Here is a 17,773-nt window from a genome sequence, read left to right as displayed (position 1 = left end):
AAAAAAAAAAAAAAAAAAAAAAAAAAAAAAAAAAAAAAAAAAAAAAAAAAAAAAAAAAAAAAAAAAAAAAAAAAAAAAAAAAAAAAAAAAAAAAAAAAAAAAAAAAAAAAAAAAAAAAAAAAAAAAAAAAAAAAAAAAAAAAAAAAAAAAAAAAAAAAAAAAAAAAAAAAAAAAAAAAAAAAAAAAAAAAAAAAAAAAAAAAAAAAAAAAAAAAAAAAAAAAAAAAAAAAAAAAAAAAAAAAAAAAAAAAAAAAAAAAAAAAAAAAAAAAAAAAAAAAAAAAAAAAAAAAAAAAAAAAAAAAAAAAAAAAAAAAAAAAAAATAAAAAAAAAAATAAAAAAAAAACGCTGCCATGTGAAATTAGTTTCAGTGTTCTATAAAAAGTTACAACCACTTTGATCTTGATACTCTGAAACATGTACACACACAAGGTACTACACATAAAGATGATAAGTTGATTTTAATATTCATATGTTTTTTTCTGTATGTTATTACCATCTCCATAACATATTAAATGAAGTTGGTAAACTTGTGTTTAAATTGAATCAGCTGATGATTTTCTATATATTGCAACAGTAAGTGACCTTGGCCTTGACCTTGGAACCCTGAAACACAACAATGTCCGAAGTATACTCATACTTGACCTTTGTATAAAGTTTTACCAAAATCCATGAAAGAATGAAGTTGCTAAGTGTTTAAATTGAATCAATTGATGATTTTCTATATATAGCAAGTGTGACTTTGGCCTTGACCTTGGTTCCTTGAAACACACCGATATCCGAAGTATACTCATACTTGACCTTTGTATAAAGTTTGACCAAAATCTGTCAAAGAATGAAGTTGCTAAGTGTTTACATTGAATCTGGACGGGGCAGGACAGGTGTTTACACTGAATCGGGAAGGGACACGACACGACAGACATGGGCAACACTATATGCCCCCCCCCCCCCATTTTATGGCGGGGGCATAAAAAACACTTCTGAACATCTTTCAAGTACAACAGACATTTAACAACCCATTCCATAAAATGCCATCTTGTTTAATTTACATACATTATTAACTGAGCAAAAATTTAAAAGGCCATTAGTTCATGGATTCCTGTTTGTACAACAGATAAATTAAAATCAAACCCAGTTCCTATACACACCTATGTACCCGATTAGTTCAACAATATTCAATTTCTTGTTTGTCGTACATTTCATTCAATAATTACAACTAAACCTGAATGGAGCTTAAAATCTTATAAAAAGTAGAAATGGCCCGACTCTGATAAACAAGGCACATGTCGAGGAGATGTAAACACAGCGGATTTACCCTACACAACACATGTATATAATATATTTGTAAACTGCATTACATTTACAATACATATAAAGTACTGAGAAGTGTATAAACCTCTTTTTTCTATGTATGTGACTGATTTGAAAACCATGGTTACCACATCAAAAATTACAAAAAAATGCCAAAAATTGCTATTTTGGACCCAAAATTTGACCCCGCAACTAGTAATTTTTTTCCTAAGTTTTGTCTGAAATTAAAGATTACCTACTTGGTTGCAGAATTATCTGGGTCCCAGTAAAGTTGTCAAACTTGATTTTTTGCAATTTTGCGTCATGTGCTGTTGTCAAAATTTTACCTCCTGTAAAGCTAGCTTTTCATGTGTCCCCCTTTCGGATTATGGCCAAAATTTTGATCTCCAACCAATTTTTTTTTTTTTTTTACAAATGTGAAGCATAGCCCACTTCATCAAGCTTATAAATACCAATTTTAGTAGAGTTTTATTTTTATAATTTTTTTACATATCATTATACAGGGGTTAGCCATTTAACAAAAATATCACCCATGGCCACAACCCTCTTCTGTATACTGCTACCAAGATCTGTTCAAGGAACACCTCAGCAAAGGTTATATATTTACCAGTGTCATGGTGTCAATGGAGAGGGTGGGCAGTTGGGGAATTTGACAGCCCTCTGCAGAATAGGGGTGCATTCCAAGCTTGGTGTCTTCTGGCATTCTGCTTCTTCTCTACAATAAAACGAAGTAAGTATTATAGTGCCAATCCAGCAAGACTCGGCCAAGGGAAGTGCATTATGTAAGTTTTATCACAATAATCTTGGACTATTCATGAGGTATTCATATAGTTTTTATATGTGTTGGAATTATCATGAAATCATAATATTGTATTATGTGCTACAAATAAAAAAATAATGTGTCACAGAGGTTTGTGTTGGGACAAGGTAGATCTATTCTAGAGCAATGTCACCTTTCCAGGAAATCATGGTGTAGTAATCCCCTAAAGCTTAAGTCAATATGTCCTTAAGGACAGTGCATGTATATAGAAGATATCTATCTATAAGCCCTCCACAGTACAATGGCCAGTCACCTTGGTTAGACACCTAATGTGTCAATTAGCATTAGTATAGATCTATAAATAATACTTCAATCTTTATACTCAAGACATTTATTAATTCCCTTTTATAGAACTTGAATTAAGAGACATTGATTTTTGAAAAGTGATTTTCATGCAATTCAATGGGAATGTTTCAAATGTAAATGAAGTACATACTTATGTGGCATTTAATTTTGATACAAAATTGCAATGCATTCAATAAAGCTAATTAAATTGACAATATATTTACACAAAAATTACCTTAATTTTATCAAAGGAGAATTTTACAATTATTAATACCCAGTAGTTCTTTGTTTTATCCTTTCACAGTGACATTTTGAGTTGGAAGGTTTATTTAGAGTCTAAAGACGAAAATTTTATTAAATCATTGGACTTGAAGGGGCTGGTCGGGGAAAAAAATACAAAATGAATGGGTCTAAATGCGCTCTCTGGCCTTCCAAAAGTTATACCACGACAATATGATGGTCGAGTTCTGCTTGCAATGTCCAGTTTTGACCACTGAAATCTCGGGGAAGCCCCGCGTAAATTTAGCGCAGATCTATTTATATATGTCACGTGGTTGTTTCGAAAGTGAGGCAGTAAGATAACAACAATAGCACGCCCTCATGTGCTATGTCGGACTCAACTAGCGGACAAGACAGCAATACTATACGTAAATAATTATTTTCAAAGGTCATGTATGATGCAAGTGTAGTATTCCTACATATATGTTGTTGTTATATATAACGGTATTGATAGCTCGTGCCTGTCATGACTTTTGCATGCATCTTTTTCTTTTGCTGCGATGTTTACATTTGGCCTTGTCGATGACGCGCGTGCGATAAAATTACATCACTGATCTGGATCAATTGAGTTTTAGACTGTCAGGTGACGATTTAGGATTTCTTTAATATAATTGTAATTTTTACTCTTAGGGAGTGAACTTCAGCAAAATTTGTATAGGTATATTTCATAAGAAGGTATTTTAAACATGTGTATGCCATTTTAGCAAATATGACATTTTTTCCCCGACCAGCCCCTTTAACTACTCTTATCAAATACAAATGCATTTTCTTTTGCATATATATATATATATATAGAAAAAATAAGATTAACGACTGACTAAAAAACTAGCTGCTTTCACCCTTCACAGGGCTCTTCAGGTTTATTCAAAAGAGAACAACGTCGTGACGTCACAATTACATGTCATCACACTACAATAGTAACGTGACATCACGAAGTACACAAGATTGGTGGACAATTTGGCGTAAAATTTTACTGTGGCCTGTTGAGACTTGGTTTTAATATTTTGATTAGTTGGTCTTCTTTCGTTTCTCTTAAAATAGTGTCTGATGAAAATAGTTGATACAAAGGTAATACATTAAATTTATCTCCAGCACATTCATGAATATGTTTGTTAGCATGAAGATTTCGTAAAGAATCAGTTCTAGTTTGTTGTCTATGTACAGTCATACGTGTTCTGAGTTCATTACCGGTTTGACCGATGTAAAAATCACCACATTAAGAACAAACGATTGCATAATATTTTTTTTGATTTACAATTCATATTTACCTTCACAGTAAATTTCAAACCATTCTTGAAAATAAAAGTATTACACTCGATAATCATAGGACATGTAGCACATCTTGGTGTCTTACATTTGAATACTTCTGGTGTTACACAAGAATTATCAAACTTAGAACATGTCAACATACGTTTCAAGTTTTTAGGTTGGCGTCTACAGTGTAAAATAGCATGTTTATTAAAAATGTTTTTCATACGCCTGCTACTTTGCTTTAACTCTTCACATTTGTTCTTTATCACAGGAAACATATTATAATTCCGTGGATTGAAAGTAGAAACAAAAGGAACTAACTTTTATTTTATATATATATATATATACATAGATCAAATACAGAATGCATTAAAGGAAGTATTTTTTTAATCAAGATGCTAGTATTAAATCTAATATAACACAGATTATATAGATCCCAGGAGCTTTTGTGTGTGGTTTTTTAAATACTTTTCAAGCTAAAAGAAATAACAACACATCATACAACTTGCATCAGGTACTTACATTATAAGCATTAGTATAACAGGAACATAATTTTCCTACAAAACCAGGAAGTCATCTCGGCTTACTACAGTGTTGTTTTACACCCTTTCAGCTATAGAGTCTGCATGTCCTATCCATATATATCCCCACCAGTTACATATAATTGTTAGACACCCAGTCAAACATGTGATAAGGATCTGGTTATATAACACTACAACTAACATACACCTGTAGAAAGTGTAGCCAGGTGTGATGTCCAGGGTTCGTCACATAGATAACCTTTACCTTCACAGAGCCTAATAGCTAGAGGGCATAGAATGATTTCTGCTTGAAGGGAAGACTCTCTCCATTATACTGTCTATTGTACTTCAGACTGTAAATAGCACTAGAGTAGCTAAAGTTGTTATGTTATATCCCTGCTATAGAAAACTCATTACCTACTTAAAAGATAAATGTCCATGGTTCCAAATGTGTTTCAAGGAAATCATATTAGTTTTAGGTTTTAAAGGAGTGTTTTGACAATTTCAGAATACAGAACAGTATTAAAGTCAGGAACTCATTTCAGAATATATTATCGGACTGAATTGATTTGACCAATTATTTTAAGCTCAAATCACACATATATATAAGCAGGATGAAATTTTACTTTTATATTGATAAATGTTTTAGTAATAAACAGATAGCTACAAACCGATTTTAAGTTTAATATTAATTAAATTCCTATATTAATTTAAATTAGGTAAAACATATGTGATGTATAATTATATAGTCATACACATTTATATGAAGCAAGATGAATAGAAAACCTCTTCAGTGTAATGAAAAATGGAAAACTATCAGGAAAAGGTCTACAATTTTCCATGAAGAAATAAATACATTAAGACTATATATATATGTGTCATATAATTACATCTGTAAACATTTGAATTATTTGAGCACATGTACAGTTTGCTTTTTCTTTCTTTAGCTCCCGCCTCTTTTCACTGATCATCAGAATTGTAAAAGTAAGACAATGAGTAACGTACTGCAGTCTTGGTACATTTTCAATCCATAAAATACACCACATGGAGCTGGTGTCAGAATATATGGTTACCTTTTTCAGCACTGATATCTTATAGCTAAGTTGTATTATTAAATTTTAACTAATTAAAAGATAAACAACAAAATTTTAATAAAGTCGCTACAGTTATATATGTAATCCCTGGTTCCATTGTGATATTTAAATAATTAACAGATCCGCAGCAGCCACCCTAGTGTGACCCACATCTAACCTCGACTAATATAACCTCCCGGTCACTGACCTCCACACACCACAGCCTTCGAATTAGAACAGTGACAAAGGAATCGGTTGGGCTGAATACCTCAACCACGCAATTAAATGGAACTGTCAAGAGATTGAAGATTGCTAACTATGTTCGTGCTTTGACTATAGTACATACATGAATTTCAAAATATATAACCATGTACTTAAATGTTAATGAAAGCAAAATTGTAATCTTCAGATAATTATAGTGTCTATGTTTCCATCCATACATGTATACAATTTCTATGATACAGCCATGATTAAATCTTCAAAAAAAGGCAGATTGCTTTACTAAGTTGAATTCACTTTTAAACACACTATATTATTAAACTACAGTTATATTAGGAACCAATGCAGTGCCATATAAAGAAAAGAAAAAAGTTAATCACCAAGGTATCCCCTCAGAAACAGGAAGCACATTCACCATTGTGTCAACATATTTATGAGTATTCATATATTGCAGCACAATAAATCTTGACTGCTGCTATAGTAGTTGCCTTAGATCTGCCTGTGATAATTTAAATTGAAAGTTAGCAAGTGGATATCAGTAACTTTGACCGTAGGACAAGCATTTAACATGTAACTTTTGGGACAACTGATCATGATCTTACTACCAAACCTTATTTAATTACGTATCTTGATGGCAAGTATAATAGTTTGTACTAGGAACATATAATCATTCAATTTCCAAATTGACTTTAATTGAAGAAAGATTGCCAGGATATCAGTGGAGATCTCTGCTTAAGTGGTCTTTGAAGAAATATTATTTTGGCAACCTAATACCAACCCAATAATATATGAATCACTTCAGGAATGGAAATTATGAAAGCAAATTATGACGTCAAACAGTGTTTTTTTTAAATTACTTGGGGGCTTGCACACTTCTTATAAGAACCCAATATCTCCTTAATGGCAATGGGACTTATCAACATTCTGAAGATGTTCATGGCTGGCTTGAAGAAACTGCTACAAATATCACATTCAATTATAATACCCCATATATGTGTATTTCTTCAAAAGACATTGAAAGATTTTCATTCTTTTATTACACGATCACTTGTATTTCTAGCAGTTGACGCAAGGAAACAACAGCATGTTGGCAAGTTGCATGCAATTCAAATTTGGAAAAGTGTTTTTTAATTAGATTTAAATTCCACATGTGGAATCAGCTTAAGCTAAAACACATACTATGCAGACAAATAGACAGATATTTTCTAAATTAATATTTATTTTCATGAAATATTCTAGGGCTTGTTTTTTCTCGGTAACTGCAACGCTATAATGTAGATTATTATTAAATTGCATTGGTGGAATAATTTACTGTATTTGTAAATCATTATTAACGATTATCTTTTTTTCTTTATTCCTGAAATCCAAGTTTTGGATCTGTCTGGTCATTAGTCACAAAACTGCAATTTCCTGCTTGCAACATGTGTTTTTCAGGCAAAAATCATTTAATGATATACATCACTTCTCCAGCACACACGCAGGCATACATACATAGGGAGATATTAGCCAGGTGGCATAGGACTAGTAGTTAGCGCCTGATAAGGCAGCTCCTGCGAATTCCTCAAAAATTGTATATCCTAATTATATTTTTTTTATTTTTTTGCATTTTAGTCTCCTTTTATTCTGCAAATTATGTATTAACCAATCAGAAAATGCCTTTAACTTATTTTATTCTGAACAAAGACATATCTGCCTCTATATATTCAGATCATAGTCCATATTTATATATATATAAATTCTTTTGGATGTCTGACTACACAACATAAAAAGTTGAAACTCTAAAATCTGAAAGAATACAGAATGCGTCTGCTATGAGGGCTTCACTACTATCAAAAACGAAAACAGACATATTGAAAACAAAACAAAAAATACCAATTAGGTTTTTATTCAAGGATTTTTTAATATATATATGACATTAGAATCAATAACATTTAATATATATAAATATTGCCGTTACATTAAATAACTTTGCACTAAATAACTTTGAAGGATATATTTAAATTAAATTGCTGGAATACCGTTCTAAATATGTTTATTCTACGTAAGGCATATTGAGGTCTAGATCACCTCAACACTTCACTTCGACAGGCGTTTAACAAACAAGCGTTTGAGTGATTACGATTCGGTGTACAGGTAGATGTGGTTGATAAACAATGACTTTAGCTTCCGCTTTAAATTCGCATGAAGTTTGAGTGTGAAGTAATGATGTCCAGTCCAACATGATTGTAGACGACATTATGAGTTTTTATGTTAAAATCGTGTATACCCAGAAAGTAAGTTATCCACAGACAAAGACCATGAGATATATAATCTCATTTAGAGAAATTTAGCGCGATATTTCTGAAAAAGAGGGGTAAATATCACAATATTGCGGCCTAGAGTGATCCCTGAACTAGTCAATAAGTAAGAAAATCCTTTTTATTTATCCCTATTTTATATCTAAGCTGGATTTTTTAATTATTTTATCAATATTTAAGTCTGAAAAATGGTCTGAGTTGATGGAAAGACTGCAAGTATTCGTTCCGCAACATTTAGTAAAGACGAAAAATAAATTTGTTTTTCACAATTTTTTTGTTTGATTCATATTTTTTTAGTGTATCCCACAAAACTATTGTCAGATCAGTAAATTATTTTTTCATCCTTTGTTGGCAAAATACAGAAAACGCATGCAATAAGCATTTGAAAGAAACCAGTCTATTGCATTTGCTAGGGCAACTTAAGCAACATTTTGCACTTTCTCAAGCTCTGAAACCGGTTCTTCTTGGCATTGTGCAAGTGGATTTTCACATCCCTGATTGAAAGTTTTGGTCGATAGAAAAAAGTAGGGTCGGTTAGGGACCCTAAATAAACATGTTTATTTGTGATCATTGAAAAAATATTAGGTAATTTCAGAAACTTTCCTTCATTGGATCCATCGGAACTAAACCAAACAAGTTTCCAACAATAAATCAATGTAATTGAAAAAAATAAAATAAAACGCCTTTTATTTTGTTGCCGTATTGCTAAAAACAAAATACTGCGAAAAGATTTCGAACAACGTCAAAGTATGAAAAGTTAATAAACTATATATATTAAGTAGGTCATCTCTTACGTTTGAATTTAAACACGCAAATAAACAAAACAAATATATCCTTGTGACGTTTTCCCTTCTGTGATAAAATTGTGTTCATATATACAAAACAAACACCAGAAAACGTCATTAGAACCTCGGAAATATTCGGAATGACATCATAGAACGTTTTACGTGCCGAGCGCACGTCACGGACGTCGCTGCGAACAAATGCTAAAATTGACGCTTCACTTCAAATTGCACTTTCGATCATTTCAACATATAACAATATCAGTTATCTCCGATATCAAGCATGTTCGTCACATAATTCCAACCAAAAGTAACTTTTGTATCGAGTTAAGCGCCACGCAATCTGCTCATTTGTGCCGAACAGAGGAAGGCAACCGCGACCATCAGCACACCTCACCATCGTATCTGCGCAAGACAAACTCAGCGGATCGATTTGTTTACACTTACCATTGTCGTAAACGCTCCGGTAGAGAACTGTACATCGCTTTTATCTGCTATCCATGTAGTTCGATCAGTTAAGGTTTATGACGCCAATGGCGGTAGCTGTCAAAGACTTGTGGAAAATGGCGACCCTGTTGTTCTTCTTCTGAACATCCGGGACCTGTGGTCCCGCTCGCGCTCTGCAGTGATTACCTCCCATGGACCGCTGGCATTGGTCTTTGCTGTAGTCGATCGTACGAAGGGACATTGTCTGATTATACAAGCCATGAACGCCCAAATAGCCAGAACAGCTCATTTTATTGCGAAAGATTGCTAGTTTTATGTCACTGAATGTCACTTTACTATTATTATATGATAATTTTTGAACAATATACGTACAGAAAAATATGACAAAGGTTACAATAAGGGAGCAAACCTAAGACCATTCTTAATATGTACACCAGAATGGAATTTAATTAATTTCATTTATTAGACTGATTCATTTTATTGTTAAAGTGGCATTAATAGGCCTAAATGAAATCAATAATGTATTATCACGATAACATCGTTATATGAAATGAAAACAACGTAATTTGCATTGATCACGTCAAAGTATATTATTGATAACGTCAATGCCCAGTATGTTGACACAGTCAAAAAAATCGATGTACAGTTTATTGTTTGATATCATTATGTTAAAGTGATTATTTGTTGACAATCAAACAGAAAGTGTTTTTGCAGCCAACACACATTTTCAAAACTCTTGGATATTTCTAAATTGATAAATCTTTATCAAAGACGATGCTACATATTTACAAGATAAAATCAGTGTGACTGTCTCAGAGGGAACATAAACCGATTCCTGAATTTTCCAAAACTAAACTTTACAAACTTAATTGCCCTTATTGAAGAAATCAATCAATTTGTACTGACATTTAATAAAATATGTTAAAATATAAAAGAATTAAAAAGAAAATACAAAACCCAAGTGTGACAACAGAATGGCCGTATGATCTAATCGGATCTCAACAGAGAAACAAAAAGACAATAACAGGACCAAAGAATACATCAAAACGAAAGACAACATAAACTCCCACAATAACCAACAACATAAACTCCCACAACAACCAATACACCCGGAAGTGGCCATGGTCCGGAAAGGTTAGCATTTCCTGTATTACATATTTCTTATGTCAACCCGGAAATCATGTGAGCCACGTTATACGAGAAACTGATTTTGAATGATATTTAAAAGGATGCGATTGATGTATGTAAATTTAGTTCAATTTATTCGTATTGAAGGATTGTCTAATGATAGTTGCAGCGGAGAGCCCCAAAAATGACATAAGCTGATCCTGATTATATAAATTAATTTTAATTACATAAACCAGGGATGTGTACACATCCCTGCATAAACTGCATAAACTGATGTTCATTGTGCTTGCGATCAACATTAGTTAAAGTTAAAATATGTATTACACTGTTCAAAGGTACAAATCAATACCTATATTTATAGTAGCATTCTTTATATTCATCCAATGTGAAAACAATACTTATATACATGACACATGATGTTTATTTTAGCAACACAAACGTGACATATGTAGGCAATTCGATAAAATAAACAGTCTAAAATTTGCACTGCGTAAATTATTGACGGTGTCACATAGACTGCAGACAAATAAACATAGCTCCTCGTACACGTTTTATAGAGATACACAGACATGTGTAGATTTCAATGAACCGAAAAGGCGCTATCTAGTGCAGAATGTAAACTTTTAAAACATGGAAATCGACTTATTTTCATTTATATGTTTTTGTAAAGTGTCACCGGTTGATGCTTTATCAATGCCAATGCAGTTACACATGCCATCCTTTTAATTCAGACACAAGACACTAATCTCACATGCGCATGTCAACACCAATACCACCAAAATAAATAAATGATCATATTCATGTGTGTGGTAAGGGCAAACGCGTGAGCCTACCCCATCCATGTCCGTCCGGCACGCGCCATGTCTGCCTTACACGGACCATATCTATTTCACATCCTATAAACTGCGTCCAAATGATGCACCACCCGCTCTCAATTCATCACAGTCAGATTTTGTTTCACTGAAAACTCCTGACATTGTGTGTAGTATATGACGAAAGGGTGACGCTTTGGTCATTTCCATATCCTACCCAATATCCAACTAGCAACCACATCAGCACTATGGCCTTCAGGGATCTCGATAGAAAAAGTGAAAGAAACATAGAATATAAGAATCAAATTATATCATTGGAAAAGTACTGGATACATTTAGATAGTAACGACTCACCCGGTCCAGATCAGATACACCCTATGGCACCGAATTTACCGGAAGGCATACTCTTTTCGGCGTGAATAAAAGCCAGTAATTGCCGCATTTTCTTAATAACAAAGAGTGCAAAATCAAAAAGAACTTTATCAACCGGTCAGTTTAACCAGCATTGTCAGAAAAAAACAATAGGAATGGAAGTTTCAAACAGTATCGATTTTTCATCAAAAGGTCAACTGTGCTCCAAAATTTACCTGGAACAGAGACGATTGGATTGATGAAATCTTCAGGAATTTTATGAAAACTTTTTATCGAATAAGTTCCCCACCGAGGATTTAATAGGGAAGTAACATAATGAATGGCAAAACTGTAAAAGTATAAAACAGTAATGAGCCAAAGAAAAATGAAAGGACTCGAGATAGGGTCTATGATTATCCTTGAGTTAGCGGAATATCACAAGGTAGTGTTCTAGAACCCATCCTATTGATGATTTCTATAAATGACCTACCAGAATGTACTTTCTAGTCAACCAATCTATTTGCCGATGACACAAATCTACACAGGGAAATAAGGATACGAGGAGAGTAAAAGAATACTGCAATAATATAATCTTAAGTCCCCTAAAAGATGGCACGGTCATCGTAAATTCAAACTCCATGATATCATTTCGTTTCAGCAAACTTTATTCATAGATTTGTTAAAATGAAATAAAATCAAAGGGTTGTATTTACAGGTACAGATAAAATATCGGCATTGAAATATTTAAGTTGGATACATGGAATTTAAACCTCAGTTATTCAAATGATATAGAACGAATTGTAATATAATTAGGCATTAAGACTGAAGCCTTCATAAGATAGCGTACAGACATTGTAACATGTCTATTTTGTAGCCCAACTGAATGCTACGAAATAACACCTTATCTGAAATTCATTTATTTACCAAGGCCATGCGGAGCTTCATTTCTCCGTTGCTAGCTGTTAAGAGGCATACGTGCCTCATTTTAAGTAGTTATGGACAGTCAAAACCTCTAAAACATTGTAAAATGCTCCGATAATATATTTTTACAGGATATAAATATAAAACCAAGAAGAGTGTGACCTTGGTTGATAATGAAATTATATAACGTGTCCTTTCGTTACAAGTAGTGTTGTCAGGAATGAGATCAATTGACATGCTATAAACCCCATTGTGCTTTCTATTTACAATGTTTATAACATGTTAAGTTCATTTAGAACAACACTGAAGGTTATGAAATGACACATACCTAAAGTTAATTTATTGTTTAGGTTATAGAAATCTTTGATTTACATTAATAAGCTGTTCAAAATACGTTACTGGGACATTTAGATGATTTTTGTGGTTTAGACTGGTCAAACCCATTTTGATTTGAGGCCGTCATACTTCTTGACAGTTTGTAAAAGAGAAATAAGACCCGCTAACATAGGTGTATACATTTACTTTAGATAAAGTGCCGTTTTATAGCATTCAGTTTGTTACAAAAGTGACTGACATGTCATAATATCGATGAATTGTTTCTATGAAGGCATCAGCCATAAAACCTTATTTTACGCTAGTAGTGTAGTGGATTGGTACACATAGAATCTTACATGAGTTTCTATTTCATATGAGAATTATGAAACAAGTCTAAGAACTTTTCAATTTAGCGAGAGTCTGGCTAGCTAGAATGAAGTTTCATAAATTTTGTAAAAAATGAAAACGAGTACGAGTGCGAGTTCCTTTTTATCACACAATCAAGATTTGTGGCATTTATTCGTGTAAAACGACAATTTTCATGCAACCTTGAAATGTAAAAAGCCGTCATTTTGACTCCAGTGCGTAAGTCTATGACGTCATGTACTTGTCCTAGGCGTGACGTCACAATTGAAACAATTGAAACTTACAACCAATCACAGGGCTGATAGGTCATATTACATGGGTTAATATGCAAATAAATATGACATCGGTATATTCACTGGATAACACTGTACATTATGTGATAAATTAAATTGTACATCAGGAGAGCTTGTTGAACCGTAACAACTCAAACCAATGGTCCACATTTTGGTTGTTTTGGTTGTAACCATTTCACCTCTGGTAAAGTACACCCTACGACTAGTAGGCACAGAGTTGTTACATGGAAGGAACAGACACACAGGCTCAAGTTGAGTTGCATAATCCATAAAGGATAGGAGAGTTCTGATTGACTGTAAGCTGTGTTTTACACCACAAACAGCAAACTGTCAACAAAGCGAATAGTACACTTGTAAGGAGCTCATTCATGTACCTAAATGAGAAAATGTTCAAACAACGTTTTAAGGCAATTATTAGACTACATTTAGAATATAAAGCACGTATGTGGAACCCATACAAACTCAAAGATATACACGTATATACAATGTATACTCGAAACAGTGCCCCAATGAACAATGAAGCTGATACCAAGGCCTGCATTGCGGAAACCGTTCTCAGGCTCAAACTCAGATTGTGTGTTCAACCCTATTTTCTTGTTCGGTGATAAAATTCATTAATAATCACATTTTGCCAATGATGTGGAAGAGTTTTGCTCAGACATGATGTTGAAAACCGTTTTCAATCTCTAGACTTAACTTTTTGACCTCATACAATAATGTAATCACGTTACATGCTTGAGCATGAGAACGGAGCATACATAGACTAAATGTTAGAAAATACTTTTTGTTCAGGTACGAATTGTTGATATTCGGCATAGTGTTCTTTAGGAGACAATAGACTGTACAACAATGAAAAACCCATTGAAATATGCCTAGAATGTCATTAGAGAGCCTTCGGGTTTTGATTTAAATACTAAACTAGATTTAAATAATAAGCTTCAAGATTCTGTCTATCACTATAAAACGTGTTGTTATTTGTAGATATAGTGTATTATTACATGTAAAAGGTGGCAAAGACAACAATCTAGCAATCTAACATGGAAAATCTAACAATCTAGTTGACATATCTATCTTTTATGGCAAACTGACGATTTAACATAACCTGGCAATCTTAAATAACAATCTAACACCACAAACACTCTGACATAACAATAAAACACAGCTAACAATATAACATTACACTTTTGATAGTAAATGGTTCTTCACAAGACATACAGAGAAACAGTTCTTTCATTTAAAAACCCACATGTTGTAATGCTGTTCTCGTCCCTGATTATGTGATTTCAATATCACTCACCGATTAATTTAAACATGTTTTATATGCCATTTATAGCAATAGGATTGGGTAAACGTTGGAGTAATTATTGAGCTACTTTCTCTATAATAACATAATACAGAAAGGCTTTTCGGATATGTCGAATGCTGCTATCTTGTAAAAATAGGAAGTCAGAAGATAAAAGATGGACCAAGGGGAACTATTTCACTCTAGCTATTTACAAGCTCTATTGTAGATGTAAATATAAAGGTATTGTCCCATTCCAGAGAAGCTTAAAGCTCTGACGGATGAAATTCCCTTAATAATGAGAGAATTTCTGATTTCAGTAAGCACTCATAGGGTGTTCATTTTAATGATACCCAAAATATTATCGCCGTACTGAAGATACCATAGAGCATGCTTTAAGATTACTTCTGATATATTCATAATATGGAGGTTTCTTTGCGATATTATCAATATGTTCCAATTACAATAGTGAAACGAGGAAAGAGCATGTTGGTAAGGCTAACACGATTTACTGTTGTTTAGAGTAAATTTATAACTATATGCTGTCCCTTTTTTTAATTTATATTTTGTTTGCACGAAGTAGGAGTAGATTAGTTAGATTAGTTTTGTGTATTTGGTTTTAATAGGGTTTAGCGTCTTTTTAACAGCTTAATTCATTCAAGGACGTACCTCCGTGTGTTAAATATATGAGTGTGTGTGCTGGGGGCGGTATGTTGGTGTAAGCTAGATAGATGAGGACAGAACCGTTATATTATTTTGTTTAAAAAGGTATTTTCTACGAGTTCGTTTCTGAACAAGAATCTCTTAGTTACTGGGTATAGAGAATGTATTCTATTATAGGAAAGTGCACTTGTCACTGAAGATGCCGCATCCAGTTGGACTTTTTTTAACTGTTCGTCTTAATTTTCGAACAATCAACTTAAACCGTATGCCCAGATTCAAGAATTCGTAAAATAAAGACATTATACATTTATTGAGTATGTGTTTTAGTCTTTCATTTGCTCTAGTTATTTTGAGACTTGAGAACAGATGATTTTTCATATGTCTAGTCCATTTACAATTTGTACTAAAGACAATATAAATATAATACAAATGGTCAGAAAGGTCAATTTCCTTGTTGTCAAGTTGTATGTCAATGTCAAGCACCGGAAATAGAGGATGAGATAACAAGGACTTTGTTTACATATTTTCTTTATTCACGATAGATACCATGAAAGGTGATCATGTTTCAAGATATACTTAACCTTTTGGAAAATATTGTTTCTCTTTTCCCCCCTCTATTATAATATACATTTGTAGGTGGGGTATAGTTCATGAAGTATATTTTGTATCTCACGAGTTCCTGTTTTTCTGATCGACCTTGACATTTGGTCCTTCAATTTTGATACTGTGGTACATAGTTTGTCCTTTTAATTTATGAACTATTTGGAGTGCTTGTGGCCTGGTCATTATAATGTCACCTTATCCAGTATGACTGTTTAGCCTGCTACTAATTAGGAGTATTTTCATGATCTGACGCACATGAAAACTCAATGGAGGCGTCGACGATGTTTGCTAAGGAGGCTGCCATGAAACAACATATGTGACCACTCCTTATATCATAAACGAGCTACTACGATTAATAAGTCAACGTATTTTAATTACGTTAAATATAAAACAGCACAAGTGTACTCCTTTCCTGTAGGTCTGTTTAATGCCCCTTTACATTTATGATGAAGCTTGTAGGAGAGTGAATAGGTGTCAAGTTTTCTATGAAAAGTCAACAACAGAGCTAAAAGAAAAAGGATAGACATCGTGAACTTCACAAATTTCCGGGGACAAAATAAGGATCTCAAAGAGAACAACATTTAGGGGCAACATGTGGTGCCCTATATAACGTCTTTTACAGTGGCACTGTACATGAAGTTTTCTGTCACAAAATTTGAAACCCAACATAAATCTTCCTGTCACCAAAAGTGTCCTCCTGGTGACATATTCATATTGATATTCTGAATAAACCGGTATCTTGCTTCTGAGGTTAGACAAATTTAAGTTATCATAGAGATTAGTGGTCAGGTGACCAGAGCAGTTTAACTGTAGATATATGTAGATGTATAAAGCTGGCGAAGTAGAATACGTTCTAAAAGGTACGCAGGGAAACTGAGGGACATGCATATTGTTCTCGAAATCATTCTTTTTAAAAGAACAATATATTACCGAACTATATCAATGTAAAAATCAAAGGATACATTTAAAGAAAACTCTACCCAAATCGGCTTCATGAATATTTAACCGATCAAAGGGTAGGATTGGGTAGCCTGACAAAACACAATGAGATTGCTTCATATATCAAACAAATTGTATGCTATTTAGCCATGTACTTCAAAATACGACAGCAATCCATTTTGATAGTCATGTATATTCTCTTCGTCTGTATTTAGTGACCATTAGCTACGTTCAGCATGATGTCTCTATGCCATTACATCTTGCTCTAGACTATATTTATAAAATATTTCCATAGAAACATGTAGGCTAATATCACTCTATAGTATCTGAGCCAGTTATGACACGTCTAGTAAATTACACTATTGGAGGTTCAAGGAGTTCTTTCTTTACGATAACCAAATCCTTTATATGTCAGAAAACAATACTGCCCGAGAAGGAGATGGTACTTAGCTAGCCAACAAAAGACCACAACAAAGAGGAATGTCAGCCCACGACGCGGTATGTGATTAACATAACTGGTGCGCAGAAAAGTCGTCACTAGGTCACGGCAGCACTAGGCATGGGTCTTATATATAACGTGTGTGTGACCTCTGCCAGTCGTGTTGGCGTGACTCATTCGCACCGGAGTGTGAGACTCGACCCACCGTAGACTATGGAAACTCGAGTGGGTCGGTGTCAACGCCACCTATTAGAGGTAATAAGTAGGTCACAGCCAAGGTCAAGGCCGACTTGTTCCGGAAGGCCCAGTACAGGGTAATCCACATGGAGGCGCGGCAAAGGGAGTGTATGCATATATGTATGTACGTATAATTTGTAC

The 17,773-nt window shown here is 33.5% G+C and overlaps 1 protein-coding gene across 4 annotated transcripts in view; it reads right to left on the bottom strand.

Moving 5' to 3' along the window:
• Positions 1-17,773, bottom strand: part of LOC110451882 — a 71,154-nt gene that overhangs the window by 12,398 nt on the left and 40,983 nt on the right. For 3 of the 4 annotated variants that reach the window (XM_021500102.1, XM_021500101.1, XM_021500100.1), the window contains exon 3: positions 1,917-2,024. In XM_021500102.1, the coding sequence (XP_021355777.1) occupies positions 1,917-2,024 (108 nt within the window). Of the gene's footprint in view, positions 1-1,916; positions 2,025-9,283; positions 9,430-17,773 lie in introns of those variants that run through there. The other variant, XM_021500103.1, reaches the window with a different exon arrangement.

This window comes from Mizuhopecten yessoensis, unplaced genomic scaffold, assembly GCF_002113885.1.
Source record: "Mizuhopecten yessoensis strain PY_sf001 unplaced genomic scaffold, ASM211388v2 scaffold6277, whole genome shotgun sequence".
NCBI classification, from domain to species: Eukaryota; Metazoa; Mollusca; class Bivalvia; order Pectinida; family Pectinidae; genus Mizuhopecten; species Mizuhopecten yessoensis.
The sequence above is the reverse complement of the archived record's forward strand: the minus strand, read 5'-3'. Positions and strand labels throughout refer to the sequence as shown.